General features: G+C 38.7%; 1 protein-coding gene across 1 annotated transcript in view; it reads left to right on the top strand.

Annotated features, from left to right (window-relative positions):
• The window catches only part of SPATA6 (spermatogenesis associated 6), a 36,446-nt gene that overhangs the window by 7,503 nt on the left and 6,496 nt on the right, over positions 1-22,447 (top strand). The window contains exons 5-10 of the mRNA XM_010024404.1: positions 1,187-1,267; positions 4,509-4,787; positions 6,423-6,510; positions 7,996-8,036; positions 9,565-9,740; positions 20,367-20,466. Coding sequence (XP_010022706.1) covers positions 1,187-1,267; positions 4,509-4,787; positions 6,423-6,510; positions 7,996-8,036; positions 9,565-9,740; positions 20,367-20,466 — 765 coding nt within the window. The remainder of the gene's footprint in view (positions 1-1,186; positions 1,268-4,508; positions 4,788-6,422; positions 6,511-7,995; positions 8,037-9,564; positions 9,741-20,366; positions 20,467-22,447) is intronic.

Here is a 22,447-nt window from a genome sequence, read left to right as displayed (position 1 = left end):
GAGCATAGTGTGGGTCAGCAGTAGACTTCACTTACGAAGTTCCTGCTAGTTCTTATGACCATAGGGCAGAGTCACAAACAGACCAGCTCCATTTGTTTCTCAGTGATTTTGTGTGTTCATATGCACAAATGCCCATGCACAGAGATGCTTTGGGGCAGCAAACTCTGTCCGTATTCAAAGGAAAGAGGGTAGAAAGTTCTAGGGATGCTTGATTCTCTGTTTGCTCCTGCAGAGCCGTATAAAATGCACATAGATGATCCCCAGTTGTTTATAGCATACATGGCCTTTAATTCTTTTATGCCTTTTTTAATGTCAGTCTTTCAGGAAATAACACTTGTGTGTTGTAACCTCTGCCATTTACACCCAGTATATTTTGTATACGTTGGTCAATTCTAGCTACATTTAACAGGAGACAAAGCTGTTGGAGGTATTAATGTTTCTAGATATGGCTGCGGTAAAAGAAGATGAGTTGAACAGAAACTGTTAGCCACATAAAGACAGAGTGACCTGCTAGCCATTAGTACAAGTGTGCTGATTGTCCAGGAGGGTCCAGTTGGACCCCACTGATTCTAGATTGGTCAAACTAGAGCTGCCTCTTGCCAGCCACATGTGTAAGAGGGGATCGAGAGGAAGTGGAACATGGTTATAGAACATGGAAGACAATCCATACAAATCAGACTTTGCTCTAATGGTTACAGAAGAAAGAGTATCCTTAATCATAGTGTTATAAAATTGATAGTTACTTGCAGTATAACTGAACAATTTTCCAAATGTTTTTACCAAAAAAGATTGCACAATTGGGACTGTTTATGAGTAAGTTTCCAAAGTTAGTGTGAATGAAACTTCCAGAGCATGACTGGAATTTTTATTGATGCTATATAGCATGGCATGAAAAATCTTTAAAAGTGCTTTTGACAAAGAAATGTGTTGAAATAAAAGTCAGACCTTAATTGTTGTATGAAAGCAATATAATCATCTGTAATTGAATTGTCAGAAATGCAAATGTTAGCATCTTGACATTTACCATTGCTGTTCTGTCTTTTCTAATTATCTTTATTAAAGGCTAAAATTAACAAAGGAAATGGCTGAAAATTAGGAATGGTTTGTTACATTAGGTGACATTTACCTCTTTGATACCCTTTATCTTGAGTAGGAGCTTGATGTTCAATTATTGTCTCTCTTCTAGGGAATTGCACCAAAATTGAGATTTTCTACAAGCTCCCTTATTACAGAAAGTCTGTTAAGCTCAGGAAGGAGTCACATACAGGTTAGCATAATTTAATTGTTTGCAATTTAATTTTTAGATTTAATATTGATAGCCTTGGTTCCAATTTTTGCATGTGCTGCTCACTTCAAACTTTTCTCATTCTTTTGTTGTGGTTAAAGCAGTTATCATGGGTGCTTGACAACTTGATTAAATTTTTAATCAAGTATGAGTAAAGAGTGGGCTTGGTGCCTGACAGTAAATGCTGAGAGTTCCTTGAATCTGAAACAATTATCAGCTGCTGTGTTCTATGATCAGCTGAAGTGCCAATCCCTGATGTATTTCTAGGTGGGAAGATGCCTTCTCACCATTTCTTACTGACGCTTAAAATTAAGGACAATGAAAGCCAGGTGAAGTCAAAGAAGATGTCTTATAAAAACCAAACCAATTAATTTAATTGTTTTCCGTAACAGTATCAGTAACAGTAATGGAAATGAAGACTTTGTTGAAAAGGCTGTCACCAGTATTAATCTGGAAATGCTACTTCTGCAATGAGCAAAGTTAAAAGTGAAGTAGCTGAAGAAACTAGGGGGGGAACTCTGATGTGTTTGTTCATTTGGTTGCATTCTCTGGTCTCTCAGATTGGAATTTTGGTTGGGTTTCCTGGCACAAGCTGTCACGTAGTTATTCTTATGTCCTCCAGCTTTTAGCTGTATTACTGGAAAAATGGTTCAGCATCATTAAAATGGAATGGTTGTTGGGAAAGCTTGCATGAAAAAAGGTTAGGGGACTGTTTGTGGCATTGCTAATTAGCTCACTGAGACATTTCTTGTAAATTTAGTAAATAAAATGTATTGAGACACTTAGGTAAAGAATAAAAAGAAAAAACAGTTAAAACACTAATTGTCAGAAAACTAACTTCGGCTTGATTTATGATGTCCTTAAAAGTATTCAATATGTTATGAATGACATATCAAATTTGCATGTGTTGCAGTGAAGTTCTAGTTTCACAACTGGTGTAAGACAAGCAGCACAGCCTACTTCTGGTGAAACTGAAATTAAGCTTAGAGAATTAGGTCTGGGTTTGTTTGGGCCAGTCTCATACTCCGGCTCATCACCAGGTGCACAAGTGCTAGTACAGGCATGAGAAAGACCCTGGCATGAATAGTCTGAGTGATGCCAGATTCAAACTGTGTTGATGCAAAACAAACACACAACCTCAGCCTCAGTCATTGTTGGGTGGATAAGTGATTCAGAGCAGCGTTGCAGAGAAGGACGTGGGGGGGTGGGTCGACAATAAACTGAACATGAGCCGGCTTCAGAGTGCGCTTGCAGCCCAGAAAGCCAACCGTATCCTGGGCTGTATCAAAGGAAGCATGACCAGCAGGTCAAAGGAGGTGATCCTGCCCCTCTACTCTGTTCTCCTGAGACCTCACCTGGAGCATTGTGTACAGTTCTGGTGTCCTCAACATAAGAAGGACATGGAGCTGTTGGAGCAAGTCCAGAGGAGGCCATGAGGATGATCAGGGGGCTGGAGCACCTCCCGTATGAAGACAGGCTGAGAAAGTTGGGGCTGTTCAGCCTGGAGAAGAGAAGCTGCGTGGAGACCTCAGAGAAGCTTCCAGTATCTGAAGGGGGCCTCCAAGGATGCCGGAGAGGGACTCTTCATCAGCGCTGTAGCGACAGACCAAGCAGCAATGGGTTTAAACTTAAACAGGGGAAGATCAGGTTAGATATAAGGAAGAAGTTCTTTACAGTGAGGGTGGTGAGGCACTGGAATGGCTTGTCAAAGGAAGCACTGAATGCTCCACCCATGGCAGTGTTCAGGGCTGCAATGGACAGAGCCATGGACGACATGGTCTGGTGTGAGGTGTCCCTGCCCATGGCAGGACATGAAACTACATGATTTTAAGGTCCTTTCCAACCCAAACCATTCAATGATTCTATATAGAGGGAAAAGCTTGAAGGCAAGCTGGACATTTCATTTCTGAGTTCTTAACTGAAGCAGTTTGTGCAACATTCAGATTTTAGACTAATGTCAATTTCCTCAAGCTTGGAGTAGACTTTCTAACAGGAAGAAGAGTTTTGCTATACGATTATTTGTTATCTTTTATAACCTGTGAATTTGGGCCAAAGTTGAAGAAAAAGTCTAATTATATCCATACTGTGGTATTCAAACTTCAAATGCTGCTGACTAAGTAGCCTGGTAAGAGTTGCAGTATCTAAAGTGCCTTGACCTAGAAAGCTTGTAATTGATTGCTCATTTAATGCCGAGGGTTTACAAAGGAATGGTAATGTATTTCCAACAAAACTTCAGTGTTGGAAACAGTTTCCCAGAATATGAAATCAGTCACTGGAGAAATTAATAGTTACTTGGAAGGGGTGTCAGCCCTGATTCCTAGATAGGCTTTGCTGGTTGTGGGAAGGGAGGTGGCGAGGTTGGCTGTTCCTCCACAGTCCTTGTTTCTGTTGTATGTAGGTGTTTTAAAAGCAATGCCAACTCAGAGAGAGACTTTTAAGGCAATATTTGATACTAGTGGGATTTTTATAAGTTTTAGCTTCAAAATCTGTATTGTGGGTGTCAAGTGCCAGCTGTACAAATAAACAGCTGCTTTGCCTCTCCTTTTGCTAAGGCATTTACACAGTTTGAGAGGATCTTTGGAAGATGGTCCCCAAACATTTTTGTTGGGAGTTTTTTGGGGAGGGTGATTTTGTTTGGTTGTTTTTTTATTAAATGTAGCTTCTTGATTATAACTCCTTTCCTTAAAGAACTAGTAACTTGACTATGATCCAAGAAAATAACAGTTTAAGAGAATTCACTGAGACTTCATGTAAGGCTTTAGGCAACTCTAAATGCACATAAATTAAAATATTAAACAGGCTTCTAGTTTAATTTATATGTTTTATTTTAAAGGGCAAGAGTTCTAAAGGGTTAAAAAAGAGTTTAAACAGATGAAAAAATGCTTCAAATCTGTGTATGTCCAATCCAGGTAAAGTTTGTGTGAAATGAACTTGTGACAAAATGCAGTTTAATTTTTTACAGTCTCTGTACACTAACTGTGTGAGAAAGCTAATTGGGTGAGTATCAGACACCCTGCCGTAACTAACATCTAGTAATGTGTGGTTTAACCTCTTTTTTGTTTCAGAGAATACGGTAAATATGTTCTTGCTTTTTAAATTGCTGTTTGGTGGTAGTTTTATGAGGGGAACTTCAGCTGACATTATTAGTTCCATGTTTACATTATTTTCAGTGATCTTTGTTCCACATGCTGTCAAAGCAGATAATTTCTCTTTTTCACTTTAGGATGATTTGAATTTGGTACATCACTCAACCCCAAATGGAAAATTGCAAACAAAGTTGCCAAAGAAAAATACTCTTTCACCTGAGAAAAACAGGCACATCTTAGCAACAAAGAGCTACGAGCAGCCTACAATAGCTTCTAAATCACGTTCTCCATCTCCATACACAAAAAGACGAATGTGTGAGCTATCACAAGAAGCCAGGCAACGACTGGCCCATTTAAAACTTGGTCCTTATGAATTCAGAAGAGATACCGATAAACCTCCATTTGTAGTTAGACGGGTTTGTATTCTCTCCAAAGTGCTTCCAGCTTAAGCTCAGATCAAATATTGTTCTTTCACTAAATATAGCTCCAAAATTTCATTCAGTTCTTAGTTTAGATGAATAATTTTTCTCTCCTTAACAGTCTGTCACATAGTGATTTAAATGTAAAATTAACTAAAATAAAATTTCTTTTATCCGCATTAGTAACAGACAAAGATCAAATTCTTTCATGAATATCTTGGTTAAATTCTCCAAGGCTCCATTTCTTTTCTTCCAGCGCACTAGACAGGATAATAGGTGTATAAATTCAGGTTGGAAGTAATTGATATTGGTATTAAAAATTCCTGAATAAGACTTTAAAGAAAGAGCGTCTAGTCACATTCTGAACACTTGCACTTCCTCTCTTTCAACTTTTTTTATGTTGGCATCCTGTGATCTTTGAAACACTTCCTTCACTCAGAGCTACATCTCTAACACTTTGACTCATAACAGTAACACTTTGGTTCATAATCAACCTGACTTTAGCACCCGCATAAGGACTTTGTTAACCATATGTGAAAAATTGTTCTGAAATTAGGTATTTACTTAAAGAAACTGTGTTTAAGTGCTTTAATATGAAGGGGGCAGATTTCCCAGCTTTTTGGAGGATGATATTCTCATATTTATTTTTTCCCCTTTTAATATTTCGTATCATTGCAACGATCCTTTATTTTTAGAAACCACTTTGAATGTGTAGGGGCAGAAATGGGATTGTTCTGATTCTGTGCTATGACATTTTGATTTGTCTACAGTTCTGGAAACTTGTCATATCCATTGAGAATTAAGTGTTTAATTAGTTTGCTTCTCACTTTAGGTAATATTTTTCTAGTGGATGTACAAATTAATTCATAATATCTTGTCAAATTTCAGAACTCTTTTCCAAGTTTTATTCTACATATGAGTACCTTCAGAAACTCAGATTAGCCTTAATAAACCATTAATCACTCATTAACATACTGTTTCTCTCTCGAATATTTTTGCTTTATCTTCTTTTAATCAATTCTTCAGGTTTTTCAGCTATAGGGGAAGTTTAGTTTAATTATAGCATCTTTAAACACTAATTATTGATTCAATTGCTTAGTTATATTTGTACTAAAAAGGAAAAAGCTTTTCTCTTAATGTACTGTACCCTGACTTTCATGGCCTTTCTGGACTGAGAATGCTCTTTTTAGGGCAGATTTACTGCTGAGGACTCTTTTGGCCTGGAGATTTTGTTTTAAATGAAGATTAAAACTGGATTGTGTTAAATGTAACTTTTTTAATTAGGAAGAGATTCAGATCTCTCTTTGTGGCATCTGAACTGTTTGGAATAACAGTTCAAAAACTGCAGGCATGATAGATGAAGGAGAAACTATCTATCTGCATTTTTTTTTCTTGGAACAATATGATATTCAGAGCTTTCTAGACCTTCCTAGCACTGTTTCTGTTTATGCTCAGTAATGTTAATAAATACACATAATGGAAGCAAAGTGTAGTAAAATTAGTTTCAAATAGTATTTAAAGAAAAATAAAATATTTCAGACAGGACTAGATGTGATCTTATGAACAAAAATTAAAAAAAAAAAGGAATTTGTACATCTGATAGTGATCGTTTTAACAGTATCTTTGCTTCAGGTTGAACAACCAAGTCCTGGTGCTAAACTTCATACCTGTTGTCACACACGAGAAAGTGCAGCAGATGCCTGGACCAAGGTAGACCATGGTCAGTATTTTCTACTATGTATCTCATTAATGCTTTTGTTTTCTGCAGAAATGTTGGTCTGTAATGGAGAAAAAGCTGTTCTTTCTTCCTAGGAATAGGAAGAATACTGCATAACCTACTGAAGCAAAAGGTGGTTTTGAAAGCCACTTTACTTCATGAAATTTGAAACATAGTTCTATATGGTATGAAAGTAGGGGTAGAAAATAGCAAAGCCCAGGTGAGGACTCTGTTTCACTCCCCTTGTTTTGATGAGTTGGATAGTGCAGCAGATCTGTACCTCGAGCTGTAGGTGTGTTGATCAAGCTTGGAGTATTGATCATTTTGAAGTTTAAGGGCTCTTTTGCTTCAAAATGCATATTTATTTCAGCAGTATTTGTGAGTAGTGGACCAGTGACTTACCATTAATAATAAGCATCCAGGATGTGCTCCAATATCTGCTTCGTCATTCACTGGTGTCAGTAAGTGAGGGTTTAATAAACAGTGTGGCACCAGGAATTTAAGGAAATACCCTAAAACTTGATTTTATTGCATATGCCTGGCAATGTGAGGATTTCACGTAGCATCAGTAGTTGTTCATGATGTGTGCTCTGCCTCATTCTTATTGTGCCTCCTCACTAATTATAAATTGTTATATAGCAAATAATTATGAATTTGTTATTTTCCATTCGCTCTTTGTAGTAACACTGAATCCATCTCCAGAGGATTCACTGATACCTGCTTGTGTCTTGAGGCTTACCTGTAACTTCTGAACAAAACAGATTCCTAGGATTAAAAAACTTAATACTGACAGTACAGTTTAGTCCTTTTGGCTTTCATGCAGGTAGCTTATAGAGGGGTGTCTTTACATTGCTGTACAGCATAGAAGTACCTCTTTGAGTTTGGGTCACAATGTGAGGGTTGTTCAGTTCAGACTGGCAGAAACGATCAAGAAAGCAGATATAACTTAATGTCAGTCTTGCAGGGATGAGTCTTGTATTGACATTGGTGAAACATCCTAACCCAGTATCAACCTGATGGTTTCCTCACATATGTTTCCATGAGCTTCATACTCATGTTTGTGCATCAGTGGTGAGGGATGAAAATAAGACATGATAAGAGGAGGGAAAAGTGGTAATAAGGAAGCTTGTCCAGAGAAGATTAGTAAAGTAGTGTAATGTACGTGAGAATTTTTGAGAATGGTGGAGCCTGATTTTATATTGATTTAGGTAATTAATGACAAAAGCTATGACACTGCTTACACCAATTAATTACTATAAACGTTATATTCCATTAAATGTGGTCATTGTTTTCACCGAAAGAAGGTGATATCCTGAAATAGTCTGAGATTGACAATTTCAGAGTGTATAATAATAATAAATCATAAAAATAAATCACTTTAGTACTATTTGGGAGGAGAGGTAAGCTATTTTGTAGATTTCATAATATTTAGGACATTTGGATTATTTTTTTAATTTCTTCTGGGATGCACCTTTTTTCTTTCTCCAGATTCTTCTCTTCTTGGCAGCTACAGACCCAAGAAAGCCAAAGTGAGTATTCTGAAATGCTACTGTTTACACATTGGTTTTTGGAAAGCTCTGAATGAGAAGGATTATCTTGCCTAGGTATTTTTGAAACTTTTATCAAAAGCGAGAAAAGGGGCATGTTAAATCTGATCTAACCCAGTTTAGACCTGCTGACAGATTATTTACAAATAGAAAAAATGAAACTTAACACTCCATATTTGTGCTTGTAGGTATAGGCCTTGCTTCTCTTTGTCATTAAGGCTTGTGACAAGACTATAGAAGAGCTTTTAAAGGCAGTTGGCATTTGCCTTCCCAGTTGTTCTGAGAGCAAACTTCAGTCTAGAATTGTATAGAAGGGTAGCACTTGTGCAACTGGGAAGTCACTGTTCTGTTATCTCACATCTTTCCTTATTCAGATTTTAGCTGCTTTGTGTATTAAATGGATCTAAAGAATGATGTCAGGGTTTTTTGGTTTTGGTGGTTTTTATTTTTTCCATCCTCCTGTATTTGGTTTTGCCTGTCTTCCTGAAGTACTGTAGGAATCATGGGTTTAGGCATTTAAGTATGTATGCCCTCTTGGATTTCCTAATGGCTGGGAAAACTGATGATAACAGAGAGAAGGAAAGAAGGGGAATTAGAAGGATAAACCTTGCTATATATTAAGTGCACTTTTGTCAGATTCTAAGCTTTTATTACCAAGGTTTGCAGTTTTGCCTACTACATGTAAGTCTAATATATTGTGCCGCTTCCAGCTTGTTCCATGGCTGTAAATGAGACACTGTAAAGAAAACAGAGTATTTCTACTAAATATGCTCAATATGTATTTTTGGTTTTGTTTTTTTAAGATGGCTATTTTAAGGTCATGTCATCTCTCCCTGTTTAAAAGGAGCTGTTTCCCAAAGCTGAGGGAAAAAAACCCAGCAGCCTGGGAAGAACTTAAAAATAACCTGATTACTGTTGGTCTGGTTTTGTTGTGGGTTTTGTTTGTTTTCCTCAGGTTTGGGAAACAGCTCCTGTAGAAGTCCCCATGCCAGGTAAAAGGTGGTAACCCACAGAAAAGCTTTAGTGGAATGTTTCATGTTGAGAGGAACTGTAATAGGAGTAACTAGTGTAGTGAAGAGTGAGTAGAAGATGAGAATATGGGCCTCAGTTTTTCCTTGAGGAACATCAAATCATGAGAGAACAAAAGGTCTAAGAACAAGGGGTGTCAGACTGAGGAGAGGTCTAAGATTTGTGTTCTTTAAACTCTCAGGCATCATTGTGAATCTGTGAGATTTCTGGGAATTGTGCAATCAGATGAGGTGATAAAAGGGCTGCTACAGTGGATTTTGCCGTAAGATGGTGTGTAAGATATCAGCAAAATCCTCTGACACTTGTTGATTTAATTTAGACCAGGGCTCTTTCTATGAAATGAGGTTTCTTGTTTTTTCTGTAGCAGGCAGATACTCCTGCATGTATGTGCAACCTTTAGCCTTTTGATCTGAAAAACAGAAACATGAAATGTGTACGTCTTGATATAATAAAATTTAGCAAGGTTTGATTTTTTTTACAGGCAAAATCTCCTCATGGAAAATACTTTGGCAGCTCTGATATTTGCATTGAGGATGTGATCTCAGGTCCAGCCAACAGACAGTCCCATTCTGCTGGTTCATTACAGCATTCAGCATCTCCAGCACTTCAGAAACATTCTCTAAGTTCTGTGCTAAATCGATCTTCTCTAAGGGAAAGGTAATGTCCTGGTTTTGTCTGTGCAATTCTGGAATTATTAACATGAGCAGATGATAACAGTGCTCGCATGACTGTAGTTTGCTTGTTTGGAGGTATGTAGGCTGAAGAGACCAAAAAAATCTTTCCCCAACAACTCTGTTGTTTGGCTTTTCTTCAGGTACCATCCCCTTTCTGCTTAATGAATACAATCGTAATAATATGGCAGTGAAAAGGATCTTTGACATATCTGCTGCTAACCTCTGAAATAATGAAGCCCCAGATTTCAGGCTGCTAATGTCCATCTAAAACAAAGAATACTTAATCATTGTTTCAGAGAGAAGCAGAATCTCAGGATTGTGACTATAGATACATGTCAAATAGGCTTTGTGGGAGGTAACTGGAAACCTGCTTTCCTTCTGGCTTCTGGTGTTTGTAAGCACATACTTGTAGCTATGCTGTAGTCAGATGCATGAGTAGAGTGTGTAACATGCCTGGGCTAGCATTAATCTAGCAAGTGTATTATTTTCCAATCTTTCTGATTTTACTGACAGCTTAAGATTTTGTTTTGTTTGAGTTGAAGCGGGTCTCTGCAGGAGTTGTGTGTATATTAATTGCTATACTTAGATTAGTTTTCTTACTAGTCTCCACTGACCCCAGTGGAGTTGGGGTGGAGACAGTTTCCAATATCCCTTAGTTCAGTGGATTTCAGTCCCTGGGTTAGTATTTTGGGCAAGTCTCACAAGCTTCAGGGTCTCATGAGAGTGAGAAGAAATGTCAACAAGCAAAAGATTTTTTTCTTGCTTAAGTCCTCCAGTCCTTCAAGGTGACTATTCCCTACCTCCAGCCGAGTGTATTTGGTGCACAATGCTTCTACTGTACATTCAGTTTAGCAAGTTACTGGGTGGCTTTGTGAGAGCAGAAAATCTATATACAAAGCTGAACTTGAATAAGCAAATACATGAAATAATTGGGAGAAGCTGAGGATCAAACTGATGTCCTGTCCTAAAGTGTTTACTGGGGTCCTACTTGGAGATGCACTTTAGTGGCTAATTCACAGTCATTCCAGACTGTTTCACCTGTGTTACCAGTGGTACCTCAGTTAGTCAATGCTCACAGGGTGTTTTTTATAGCCTACACACAGCCTAATGCTTTTTTCCGAAGAAAAATTGTCTGGTTTTTTTCTCCAAAAAGAAAAATGACAGATGGCAGGTGGGGATTGAATTTTTAATATTCATAAAGATCAAGTTGGTGTTTTAACATCTTCCTCTGCTTGAAAACTTGCTTGTTTGTTGATCTGTGTAATAGTATTTCTTGAGAACTGTTATACAGAGATTAGGATGTATCTGGGGTTTGGAGGAGGTTTCTTTGTCATCTTGTCTACCTCCCCACTCTGATAACGTCAGTGCATTAGTTTCCCATGTCTGGGGAAGAGATATTGTAATGGGGACTTTTTCAATCCTTTTTTCAGCTGGACTCCTTTTTGGGAGGAGGGTAAATTTTAAAATGCATTGTATTTAAAGCTGACAGTGTCCTTTATATTGATAGCAGAAAAGTCTTGTATGTTGTGAGCTGCTGTTACATGCATGGTAATTTAGTCATCTGTCACTTAATCTTGAACTTGTCTGAATGTTCTTGCTTTTCCTCTTTATGAGCCCCTCTTCAGAAGAGATTTGTGATCTTGTGAAATTATGGTTTTTCTTGTTACTAGAACAAATGTTCTCAGCTTTTTAGAGATGTAACATCTCTTTATGTTACTCTTTATGTTAAAGATGTAAGCACTTTTGTCATCAGGAAAAAATCAAAATGAGAAGGTAAAGGGCACAGGCTCAAAAAAATTTATCTCTATTTCATGCTGCTGAGATAACAGTTTTAGCTGACTGTATACTGAGAGTTATACTTGGAATGACAAACATGGAGCAGAGGTCAATGTTTGGAAATGCATGCAAACGCTGCTGTTCAGATCATAGAAATACAGAGAAAATCAGTACTACTGCAAGTACATCAGTGTTAGTGTATTTGCAAGAATATAGGGTCTTATCTCACAGTATTTGGTGTTTATTTCCTCAACTTTATTTGGAATTACAGACACAAAGAGCTTAGCATATCCAGGCTTATATTTAATGCTAGTCAACCCACAGTGAAGATGGAACTTGACTCCCCACCTCGACCTTTAGTTCCCTTTTTGCTTTATTTTTTTAAAAAAGTGGTGTGAAGTGGATGTGTGTCTTCCTGGGAGTATTTCCCAGCACCAACTGCTGAGTAACTGTGAAGTCACTGCCATACTTTTCCAAGATACAGAAACTGGGGTCTTGCATAAGGTTCTTTGAGCCCTTTTGTATCCTTTCTAGCAGTTTCCAGTCCCTTTCTGTGAGCCTGCTAGAGAGACCACAAGGACAGTCCTCTCTCCTTTTCCCCTGGGTTTGAGCCAGAAGGAGAACTGTAAATAGATTTACTGCTGAACCAGGGCAGCAAAGTTTTGAATATTTATTTTTCATATTTTAGTTTTACATTTTTCATTATTTAGGTCACCTAACATTTGCTGGTGTTGCAAACTGACACTCAGCAGAGTGTGGCTGTACAACTCCACTTCCCATTTTGATTCTGGCTCCTGTGCAGACCAGTGATACATACACATTCTACAGTTCCTGCCCATGATGTTTGGCCAGCAGTGTGTCAATGCCGTTCACTTGTCCCCAGGGTCTGATTGTTTGTGCATAGATAAGTATCCTTTTGTGTATAGATAAGTATCCTTCATGCTTAGCGAGAGCGCATTACACTATATTCTCTTAATGCTGCTGCAGGAAAGCCAAATTCAAGTCCAGTCCTTGCCTTCATGTTGTGTGTACATCCTCATGCTCTCCTAGAAGGTGTTTTTTCCTGAGGACTTACGAGCTAAGCCTTCCTTGCAGCACTGAAACCTGCAGCAAAGTACCTTTCATAAGAAAAGGAGAAATAGTGAGATGGATTCTGCAAGGTCAAGAAGCCCTATGAATGGAGCTATGTGCTGGCACAAAAGAAATCCTTTTCTGAAGAGACTACAGCAATCACAGAAGTATTTGACCATTTCTGTTATGTTGAGAGGCAAAGCTACTTCTCATGCATTTGGGATCAAAGGATTCTTTTTCTTACTCTGGAAATGGCAGGCTTTTGCTTTTGTTTCCAGAGTGAAGTGCAGCTCGATGTCTTTTTTTTTATGGTCTCCTGGTTACACTACTGATACGAGATCTTATCCTCTATAAAATTTAACAGAAACCTAAGTTCTCTTTGAAGTAAGACAGAGATTAACTGTCTGGATCAGATGCCCTTCTATAATACTTCTCTATTGTTTTACTGCCGTCGTTTTATATTATCTCTTTCCAAGTACTAGGGAAATACCAGCATCAAGTTAGATATTACTCATGATAGATATAATGGTAGATCCTAATAGTTAAATATTAATGAAATACTAGATCCGACATGAAGTCCTTGAAAACTCCAATTATCAGAAGCTTTGGCTTCAGTGATCTTGAAATGTGTCACCACAGGATCTTGGGTACTAGTTTTGTTGCAGAGCAAAATCCAGACACAGGTAGTTCACCTAGTATTTTAGAGTGTGGCCTGTATCCTAAGACAAGGTTTACTTCTGTGAAAGTGTGTTATTTCTGACAACTTTCTACTACAAATGGAACACTGAAAAAATTAATTTTTTGGGAAAAAAAAGCTTGCTATAGGGAGATGCTGCAAATTGGTTTCCTGTCTGTTTCTAGCCATTTAGAAGTAATTATATCTGATTTGATTTTGAATTTAATTTGGTAGTAAGGTTGTTCTTGAATCTTTTGGGTTTATCACTCTTGCCTCTTGGGGAAGTTTACTTATTTTGCATTCTTTAAGTTAACTTCTGGAATCAGCACTTGAAGATCAGTTATTTCATACTATATTTTGCAAAACTGAGCAGTATCTAAGCCTTGATTCATATTTTTGAGCAACATCTGCAGTATTTGTCATCTTCAATGGTTGATTTTGCTGCAGCGGTAAGTAAATTTGAAATCGATTGCTGTCAAAGCTGTTTTGTGTATAAATTAATAAATTCAGAGAAGATAGAAAGTAATGGAAAAGCTTCCAAAGAGAATAAGGAGATGCAGCCCATTTATGACATACTAATGATTTAGTACCAGCATAAGTTCAACCTTTTGGGGGCAACTGCTCAGCTAGGGTATTGTCCTGCCTTGAAGTCTCAGAAGCTTCACTTTTTACATGATGATGATACATCCTGTCACAGTTTTAAGGGCTAGATATGAAACTTTGAAGGGAAAAGAAAGCCTTTATTAGTGTAAAACCTCAGCACTGAAAGCATCTCTACTGCTTGAAGGCCTAACTGTAAACAGGCCTTGTGAAAGAAAGAGGAACTATATAGAAAGGATAAGAAATGTTTACTCTTTTTTTTCCTCCCATTTCTTACTGAAGAGGTACACAGCTAAGCTGTCAGCTTCTGCTTCTAAATATCTAGGTTTCTATGCTTTGATTTAGGGCCTTCTCTGTGTGTAATTGTTTCTGCTTCATAGTAGTATTGTGAAAGCAGCCTACTTCTTCCACTTCAAATACTGGGAGAATGTAAGGATTTTTATGTTGGCATATTTTCATTACAATTCAGGAACTGGTGTGTACAAATATAGTCTCTAAAACACTTCTGTGCTGCATATACACTAAGATTCATAGCTGTCAGTCATTTTAAGAAAAAGCAAAACAAAATTGCATCCTTTACTAAGTAGACCAGTAAAACTCTTAAGTGTAGCCCAGCCTTTCTATTGTGCCTCTATACAGACCAGTATACACTGAGAACCAAGTTCATTGTACTGCATTACCACTTCACATGCTCTTAAATGAGAATAAAGCAACTTCTCCACTTACAGTGAATGCTGCATAAATGCCTACTTGGATATAAGATCTGTGAGGTTTCTCTTCTATTTCAGAATAAAATGTATTTGGCTTTCTTGAGAATCTCTCTTCTTTCATGTATAAGTTCTTACAGATTGTGTTTTCTTCAGGTTATAGTTAGCTGTAAGAGTTCTTTCTCCCTCTTCCCCCCAATTACAGTAGCATTCTCTCCAGTTGAGAATCTGGTACTACAGGACTTCATTGATTTCCGTCCTCTGATAGTTTGTCCTTGTATGTGTATTTGCTCAGCATGAAGTCTGTATCTTTGAAGCTGATGAATTCTTCATGGAGGCCACATGCACCGAGTCGTTCACAGGCTAGGAGGTGTAGTGGTGGGGGAAGGGGTCATGATAGGCTTTGCAAATATTCTGCAGTAGGCTTCTGCTTTAATTCTACTGATATGAAATGTATTATGTGATATTAACATTTTGGCTGTGTGCAAGAGGATGATTGGATTGTCTGACATTTGAAAATTCCTATTTATTATAGCTCTCAAGTTTGCAAGCTGCCGTTTGACTCAGTACATGGGTGGATGTATCCTGTTTGTTTTCCTAATGGAGTATTTCATCCTAATGGATAAAACTATACAGGAAAACAACTTTAATCTTTAGCAAAAGATCTAGACTGTCTGCTTGGCTTTTTGTTTGTTTGTTTGTCTGTTTTCTTTGGGTTTTGTTTTCCCTCAAAGTAGATGTTGTCTGTATGACCTTAAAAAAAATCCTTATCTCATAAAAGAAAATAAATGCCTTTAGTCACGTTACAAGGAAAATGGTTCTGTTTCCTTGATCGGACTCGACACAACATCTTTGAAATTAATCTTGAGAAGTTGTCTGATTGATCTGGCTTTTTCTAGGTCACTGAGCTATATTTCCAAAGTGTTTATACAATCTATTGGAATCAATAAACAGTTTAAACTGATGTAACTGCAGAATGTTTGCAAGTCCCAGGGAAAATTGAAAGTATGACAAAGAATACAGCTGTAGAAGTTTATTTCGTTTATCAGGACAAACTGTCATTGAAATGAAATTACTTTCCTTTCAACATTGCAATATGATAGTGACACCTTAATCACATAAATAAGTAGCTAGTCATTTTAAAAACTCGTTACTGATGATTTTGGGCAAATGGAATCCCTTTATTTATACTCTTAAGAAGCTGTGCTGTAAAGCCTGTTTTATAAAATATTTCCAATAGGAGAGTTAGAGTATCATAAAAAGGCTTCACTTCAGAGTAGGGCTGTTACTTTTCAGGCATGATTTTATTTTAGCTTGAGTTTTGGTTGGTGTAAATATTAACATTATGATTTTAAATGTGGATTAGACTCTGTGGTTATTACTTAAATTAGACAATAACAATACTAGAAGAGCTAATTAAAAAGAAGCTGGTACTGTTTTAATCACACTCCAGGTTTTGATTTTCTTTTTTGTTCTTTTTTGGGAGGGGGGGGGGAAAATGAAGTTGGGGAGGGATGTGTGAGTGCCTAACGTTTCTTATACCGCAGCGCACACTAGTGGATTGATCCATAAAATCACCCGGAGAAAGAAATTTAATAGTTCTTGAATTAAGTACTTAAATCTTTTTCTTCTTCTGCAGACATAGCCACGTATTTTCTAAATGAATACAATAGCAAGCCGGGTTTTCTTTTTTCCAGAAGTAAATACATTTATCTCCAAGGATGTTTGTAAATTTAAGATTAATAACAATGATCTGAAATCTTACATATGAATTTCATAACATTTATTTCCCAAAGGCAATCTATTCCAACTTCTCTTCTCTGTGGCAGAACCTGGATGTTGGAAGAACAGCAGCAGCTGCTGTATAAATAAGAGAAAATGCCATGGCTTCATGGCTCTATCTTTTATTTGTCAAACGGGAAATGACTCACTCTTACTGCATCTAGGATGCAGATTATTAAACATGCATTTTGGAGGTTCTTTAATACTAGTAAATGTTTGGAAATGCCAATGGGAAGTCATGATAGTAGAGCTCCAGTCCCTTTCGTTTACCTCTCTTCTTTATAAAAAGAAGAAAAAAAGGATGGGTTTTCTTTTCATACCACCACCAGTGATAGAGCACATGAATTATAATGCAGTACATCAAACTGGGTTTGACTGTGTTAGGGAAATGAATGTTCCTGCCTGCTTAAGGGACTTAGACTTCTATTTCTTTCAAGGCAATGCTTCCCTCCCCTGATAAAATTCACAAACCATTTTGCTTTCTCTTAGAAAAAGTTATGTGAGATCTTTAAGTGCAACAGATCGTTAGATTCTAGTATGCAAAGGAATTGAACAGTATGGATTTGCCATACATGCTGTTGGGTTTGAAATTATTTGTAAGTGTTCAAGATGGTAATGCAATTGCTATAACCAGCTTTGTGAAAATTCTTGCCTTTAATGATCCAATAATAAACAATGTTAAATGACGTTAGAAATGTGGAGAATACATCCCCCTATAGATACGTGATTCATCCTTCCAATATTCTGTCATTTCTTGGCACCCTTTCTTGGAGGAAAATAGAAGCATTCAGGAAAAGACAATTTGATACAGAAACTCAGAAATAGTCTGAAAATATTGGGGCTGTTTAGAACAGAGATATGTTTCATAAAGGTAAGCAGTAATAAGTGAGTCCAAATAAGTTGATGAGTTACAAGAAAATAGAAGAAAGTTACTCAAAAGCAGAGAAATGGTCACTTTCCACTCACATTTCTGTTTCTCTCTGGTAAAAGAAGGAATGATTCATAAGACTGCAAAGAGCTGCCTGCCCTGCCTATAACCTTCAAGGCAATCTGGCACTTCCTATTTTCAGGATCCTGCTTCCGTTAATTTTAACATTGACAAGTTACTTGTTTGGTGCTAAAGCTTTCTATGTGTACTTGATTTGTCCTTTTTAGAAAGAGCTGTACAGTTCTTTAGCTGTATTGAAATTTCTGGAAGTCTGATGAAGGTAAACTAAGCCAGGCATGATCTGATTGGGGATTTCAGAGTGACACACTGGATAACACAATGAATGTGCTAAACTGGAGAGAAGAGGGCAGAGGGGCTTGCAGTCCTAGTCCCACAGACCCATCCAGAGCCCACTGTAGAATCTCAGGGTTCAGAGTCATCATGTTTATCCACTGCATCAAATTTGTGAAGCCAGCTATCAAAGCATGTCACTGTTTCTTGTGCTTCTAATCCACCCAGGGTATGGCAGCCCAGCACTGCTGTTGGCTGTTGTTCCACCAGCTCAGATTGCACTGCTATGGCTTGCCAGCTCACAGCTTGCCTGGTGACCTGCATTCGTATTAGTGTGATACCACATCATGAGCTTTTATTTTCCTGGTGCAAAGTCAGGTTCTCAGGGGTTAGGAAACATTGAAATGAAGAGGCACAATCTTGATTCGGTGCCCTGTTTCTGGCCCCTGGGATGATACTGAGTAAGTAACCATTTCATAACTTTACACCAATAATTTTTTACTGATGTTGATCTTCCCCCCCCCCCTTCTTTTTTTAATAATGCATTTCTGAGTGAACTAACATGTGGCTGGTGTGTAAATGATCCTATTCATAAAATCTTACTTGCCTTCCTTAACAGTCTGAAAATAACTATTGACATGAAATTTTTAGAATCAAGAATGGTTTGGGTTGGAAAGGACCTTAATAAGATCATCTAGTTCTACCTCCCTGCCATGGGTAGGAACACCTTCCACTAGACCAGATTGCTCAGAGCTCTGTCCAGCCTGGCATTGAACACTGCCAGGGATGGGGCAGCCACAGCTTCTCTGGGCACCCTGTGCCAGCACCTCAGCACCTTCACAGGGAAGAACTTCTTCCTAATGTCTAATCTAAATCTCCCCTGTTTAATCCATTACCCCTTGTCCTATGACTACAGTCCCTAATGAAGAGTCCCTCTTCAGCATCCTTATAGGCCCCCTTCAGATACTGAAAGGCTGCTCTGAGGTCTCCACGCAGCTTCTCTTCTCCAGGCTGAACAGCCCCAACTTTCTTCTCTTCTCCAGGTTGAACAGCCCCAACTTTCTCAGCCTGTCTTCATACGGGAGGTGCTCCAGCCCCCTGATCATCTTTGTGGCCCTCCTCTGGGCTTGCTCCAACAGCTCCATGTCCTTTTTATGTTGAGGACACCAGAACTGCCTGCATTACTCCAAATGGGGTCTCATGAGAGTAGAGGAGCAGAATCGCTTCCTTCGACCTGCTGGTCACGCTTCTTTTGATGCAGCCCAGGATAATTTCAGCCAGCTTCTGAACTTGCTGAGACAGATGAGGGTTTTGGTTTTTAGTGAAGTGGAAAAAAATGTGCTGCAAAACATAGAAGGATAAAATCCCAAAGTAGCTGTTAGTTGTATGTCACTCATATCAAGCAAGCTACGTGGTTTTTAATTTAAAAAAACAACTTAAAATGCAGCTCTGTCTTGTGAAATAAAGATTGTGAATTTGTAATTTCGTTACTCCATGGGCTTTCCAATTTGCTCTCATTGGGGTTATTTTCCTGTTGATATTTTTAGAATCACAGAATAGTTAGGGTAGGAAAGGACCTTAAGATCATCTAGTTCCAACCCCCCTGCCATGGGCACTGACACCTCGCAATAAACCATGTCACCCAAGGCTCTGTCCAACCTGGCCTTGAACACCACCAGGGTTGGAGCATTCACAACTTCCTTGAGCAACCTATTCCAGTGCCTCACCACCCTCACTGTGAAGAACTTCTTCCTTGTATCTAACCTGCACTTCCTCTGTTTAAATTTGAACCCATTACCCCTTGTCCTGTCACTACAGTCCCTGATGAAAAGTCCCTCTCCGGCATCCTTGTAATCCCCTTCAGATACTGGAAGGCTGCTATGAGGTCTCCATGCAGCCTTCTCTTCTCCAGGCTGAACAGCCCCAACTTTCTCGGCCTGTCTTCATACAGGGGGTGCTCCAGCCGCTGATCATCCTCATGGCCTCCTCTGGACTTGCTCCAACAGCTCCATGTCCTCCTTATGTTGAGGACACCAGAACTGGACGCAACGCTCCAAGCGAGGTCTCATGAGAGCAGAGCAGAGGGGCAGGATCACCTCCTTTGACCTGCTGGTCACGCTTCTTTTGATACAGCCCAGGACATGGTTGGCTTTCTGGGCTGCAAGCGCACACTAAAGCTGGCTCATGTCAAGCTGCTCATCAGCCACCACCCCCAAGTCCTTCTCCACAGGGCCGCTCTGAATCTCTTCTCTGCCCAACTTGTAGCTGTGCCTGGGATTGCCCTGACCTAGGTGTAGGACCTTGCACTTGGCTTGGTTAAACTTCATAAGGTTGGCATCAGCCCATCTCACAAGCGTGTCAAGGTCCCTCTGGATGGCATTTTATTCCAGTAAAAAGAATTTCATGTGTATAATACTTCCTTTAAAAAGAGGAAAATGCAACCTGATCACTGAGAATGGAATAACTGTATAGCTTTTCTATCCCGTAGAGACAATGCAAACATTACAGAAATATTACTCAAGTTACAAAATCATCAACATTTTCTGTTCCGCATCTTCTGTTGGTATTGTGCACTGCTTTAAATGGTTCTTTACTTGTACCCCAGAGGAGCAAAAGAATCAAACCTAAACATTGTGTATGTTCCAAATAGAAGGAAATCATGCGTGCTTCATAATTTAAAACAAAACAAGAACAAAACCGACAAACAAACCTGACTCAAAAGCATGTTTGAGCTTTCCAACAAGAAAATATTTCTTCCCTTTGTTTTTTCTTTTCCAGATTTAGCTCTGGTTGGCCTTCACCAGCAAATGGAGAGGAGATCCACGCGAGAGTGAAAAATATTTTAAGGACACACAGTGCTAGACAGCGCCTAATATTTGTAAGTTTGACTGCAAACTAAATCCTTTCTTTTCTCCAAGATGGCTGAGGAAGAGAACTGTGCCTTTTGTCCTGGAATTATTATAATGTTGTCCTTTTGAGGCAGCCTTGATTGTAGAAATATGGATTCAGTACCTAACCTGAACTGTTTCACACTGATTTGAGTAGCCTGCTTATGTGTAGCTGCTATAGGTAACTTTTTCATGGGTTATTGAGAACAAACACTTTTTTAATATATATATCTGGTTCTTCACTCTCAATTTAAGCAAAAAATATGTTACAGATCTGTAGAACATCAAGGCTTAACATGTTGTGCAGCTGCTCGTATCCAGCTGTTTGTAGAGCTAATACTATTCTTCAGATGTGTGCTTTTTCCTCTTAATTACCTGGCTTTCGGTGAACAGAGCTCTTTATCTAATGAGATTATGCCTGGGATCAGAATATTTTGTCCTTGAGACTGATGGAATTTTGAAGTGTAGTTTTAGACAGATAAAAATTTTTGCCATTGCGATTTTGAGAAACCCAGTTGTGGCCCAGCACAATCCCAAAGCATTGTACAAACCGAGTAACAGTGGTGTTCATCTGCAAAGAACTCAGGGTCTTAAGTGTGCGGTGAGGTAGAAGAAAGGTAAGATAAAAGGATGTAAAGATGAGAGGCAGGTAGGATTAAGATTAGGAGCTCTGATGAAATTACTATTTTTGTCTGACAGTTTTAACACACAAATGTTATTGATGGGTTAGAAGATGCATGAGTCTCTCAAAACGGAGAAAGACATCTCTTTTGCTTCAGTTTCTTCTCTTAGGGGAAAAAAGGAGTGTTGATAGGAATCTGCTTTTGAATGGTCCTGCATTTTTAAGTTACTACTGTCCCCAGCTGTGCATCTTCCCTCTCTGATGTAGTTTACTGTATCAGTGAGAAGTGTGAGAGCTCTGCCCCACCACCTCACACTTCAACGCAGGAACAGCAGGCGTAACACGCTGGCACATGAGCTGTACTGGCTGGGATGCAGTGACTCCACTGACTACAGTAAACCCATGACAGAGTGAAGGATGTTGACTCAATCCACTGCTTCAAGATGTGCTGAAAAACATCTGTCTTAGCTCTGAAGTCTCAGTTAATTTATTTATCTATCTATTTCCCCAAGTTCAGGGCAGTTCCTTGTGTTGCCTGCATGCTCTCTTAATCCAACTATTTTCTCTTTTCTGTTCAGTCTTCATTTTCAGCTTAGTTGGGCTTTTTGTTTTAAACTCAAGAAAACCTTCTCTCATGCATGCTAGGACTGCTTGATTTAGTTCATGCTAAATGAATGTACCTCCCTGGGTTTGTATACCAACATTATGATCTTGTGAGCTGCTGCCTCTCAAATAGAAGATGCCCATCACACTTTTCTGTGTCTCTGCTACTCCAGAATACAAATCATGTCAAATACTTCTCTGATGTTTCAGTGAAGTTAAGATAACAAATTGGATTTCATGACGATCTAGCACCTATATGTAATGGAAGTTTGCACAGCCTGGACTATCTCCAGTGGTCCTTGATTACTTTCCCTGAACAGTAGACCATGTCTTTACAGTAAAAGATTTACTAATTTGTTAGGATGGGTTGTTACATGGTCTCTCCAGACAGCTGTAAAGACTGTTAAGTATAATAACGGGGAAAGGAGAATTCCATCATTTTCTTCCTATTTGCTTATATACTATCATAGAATCATTGAATGGTTTCAGTTGGAGAGAACGTTAAGATCATCTGCTTTCAACACCCCTGCCATGAGCAGGGACACCTCGCACTAAACCGTGTCACCCAAGGCTCTCTCTAACCTGGTCTTGAACACTGTCAGGGATGGAGCATCCACAACTTCCTTCAGCAACCCATTCCAGTGCCTCACACCACCCTCACTGTAAAGAACTTCTTCCTTATATCTAACCTGAACTTCCCGTTTAAGTTTAAACCCATACCCCTTGTCCTACCACTACAGTCCCTG

Source organism: Nestor notabilis, unplaced genomic scaffold (genome assembly GCF_000696875.1).
Source record: "Nestor notabilis isolate BGI_N333 unplaced genomic scaffold, ASM69687v1 scaffold4031, whole genome shotgun sequence".
Lineage (NCBI taxonomy): Eukaryota > Metazoa > Chordata > Aves > Psittaciformes > Psittacidae > Nestor > Nestor notabilis.
This window is presented reverse-complemented; position numbering and strand designations above follow the sequence as displayed.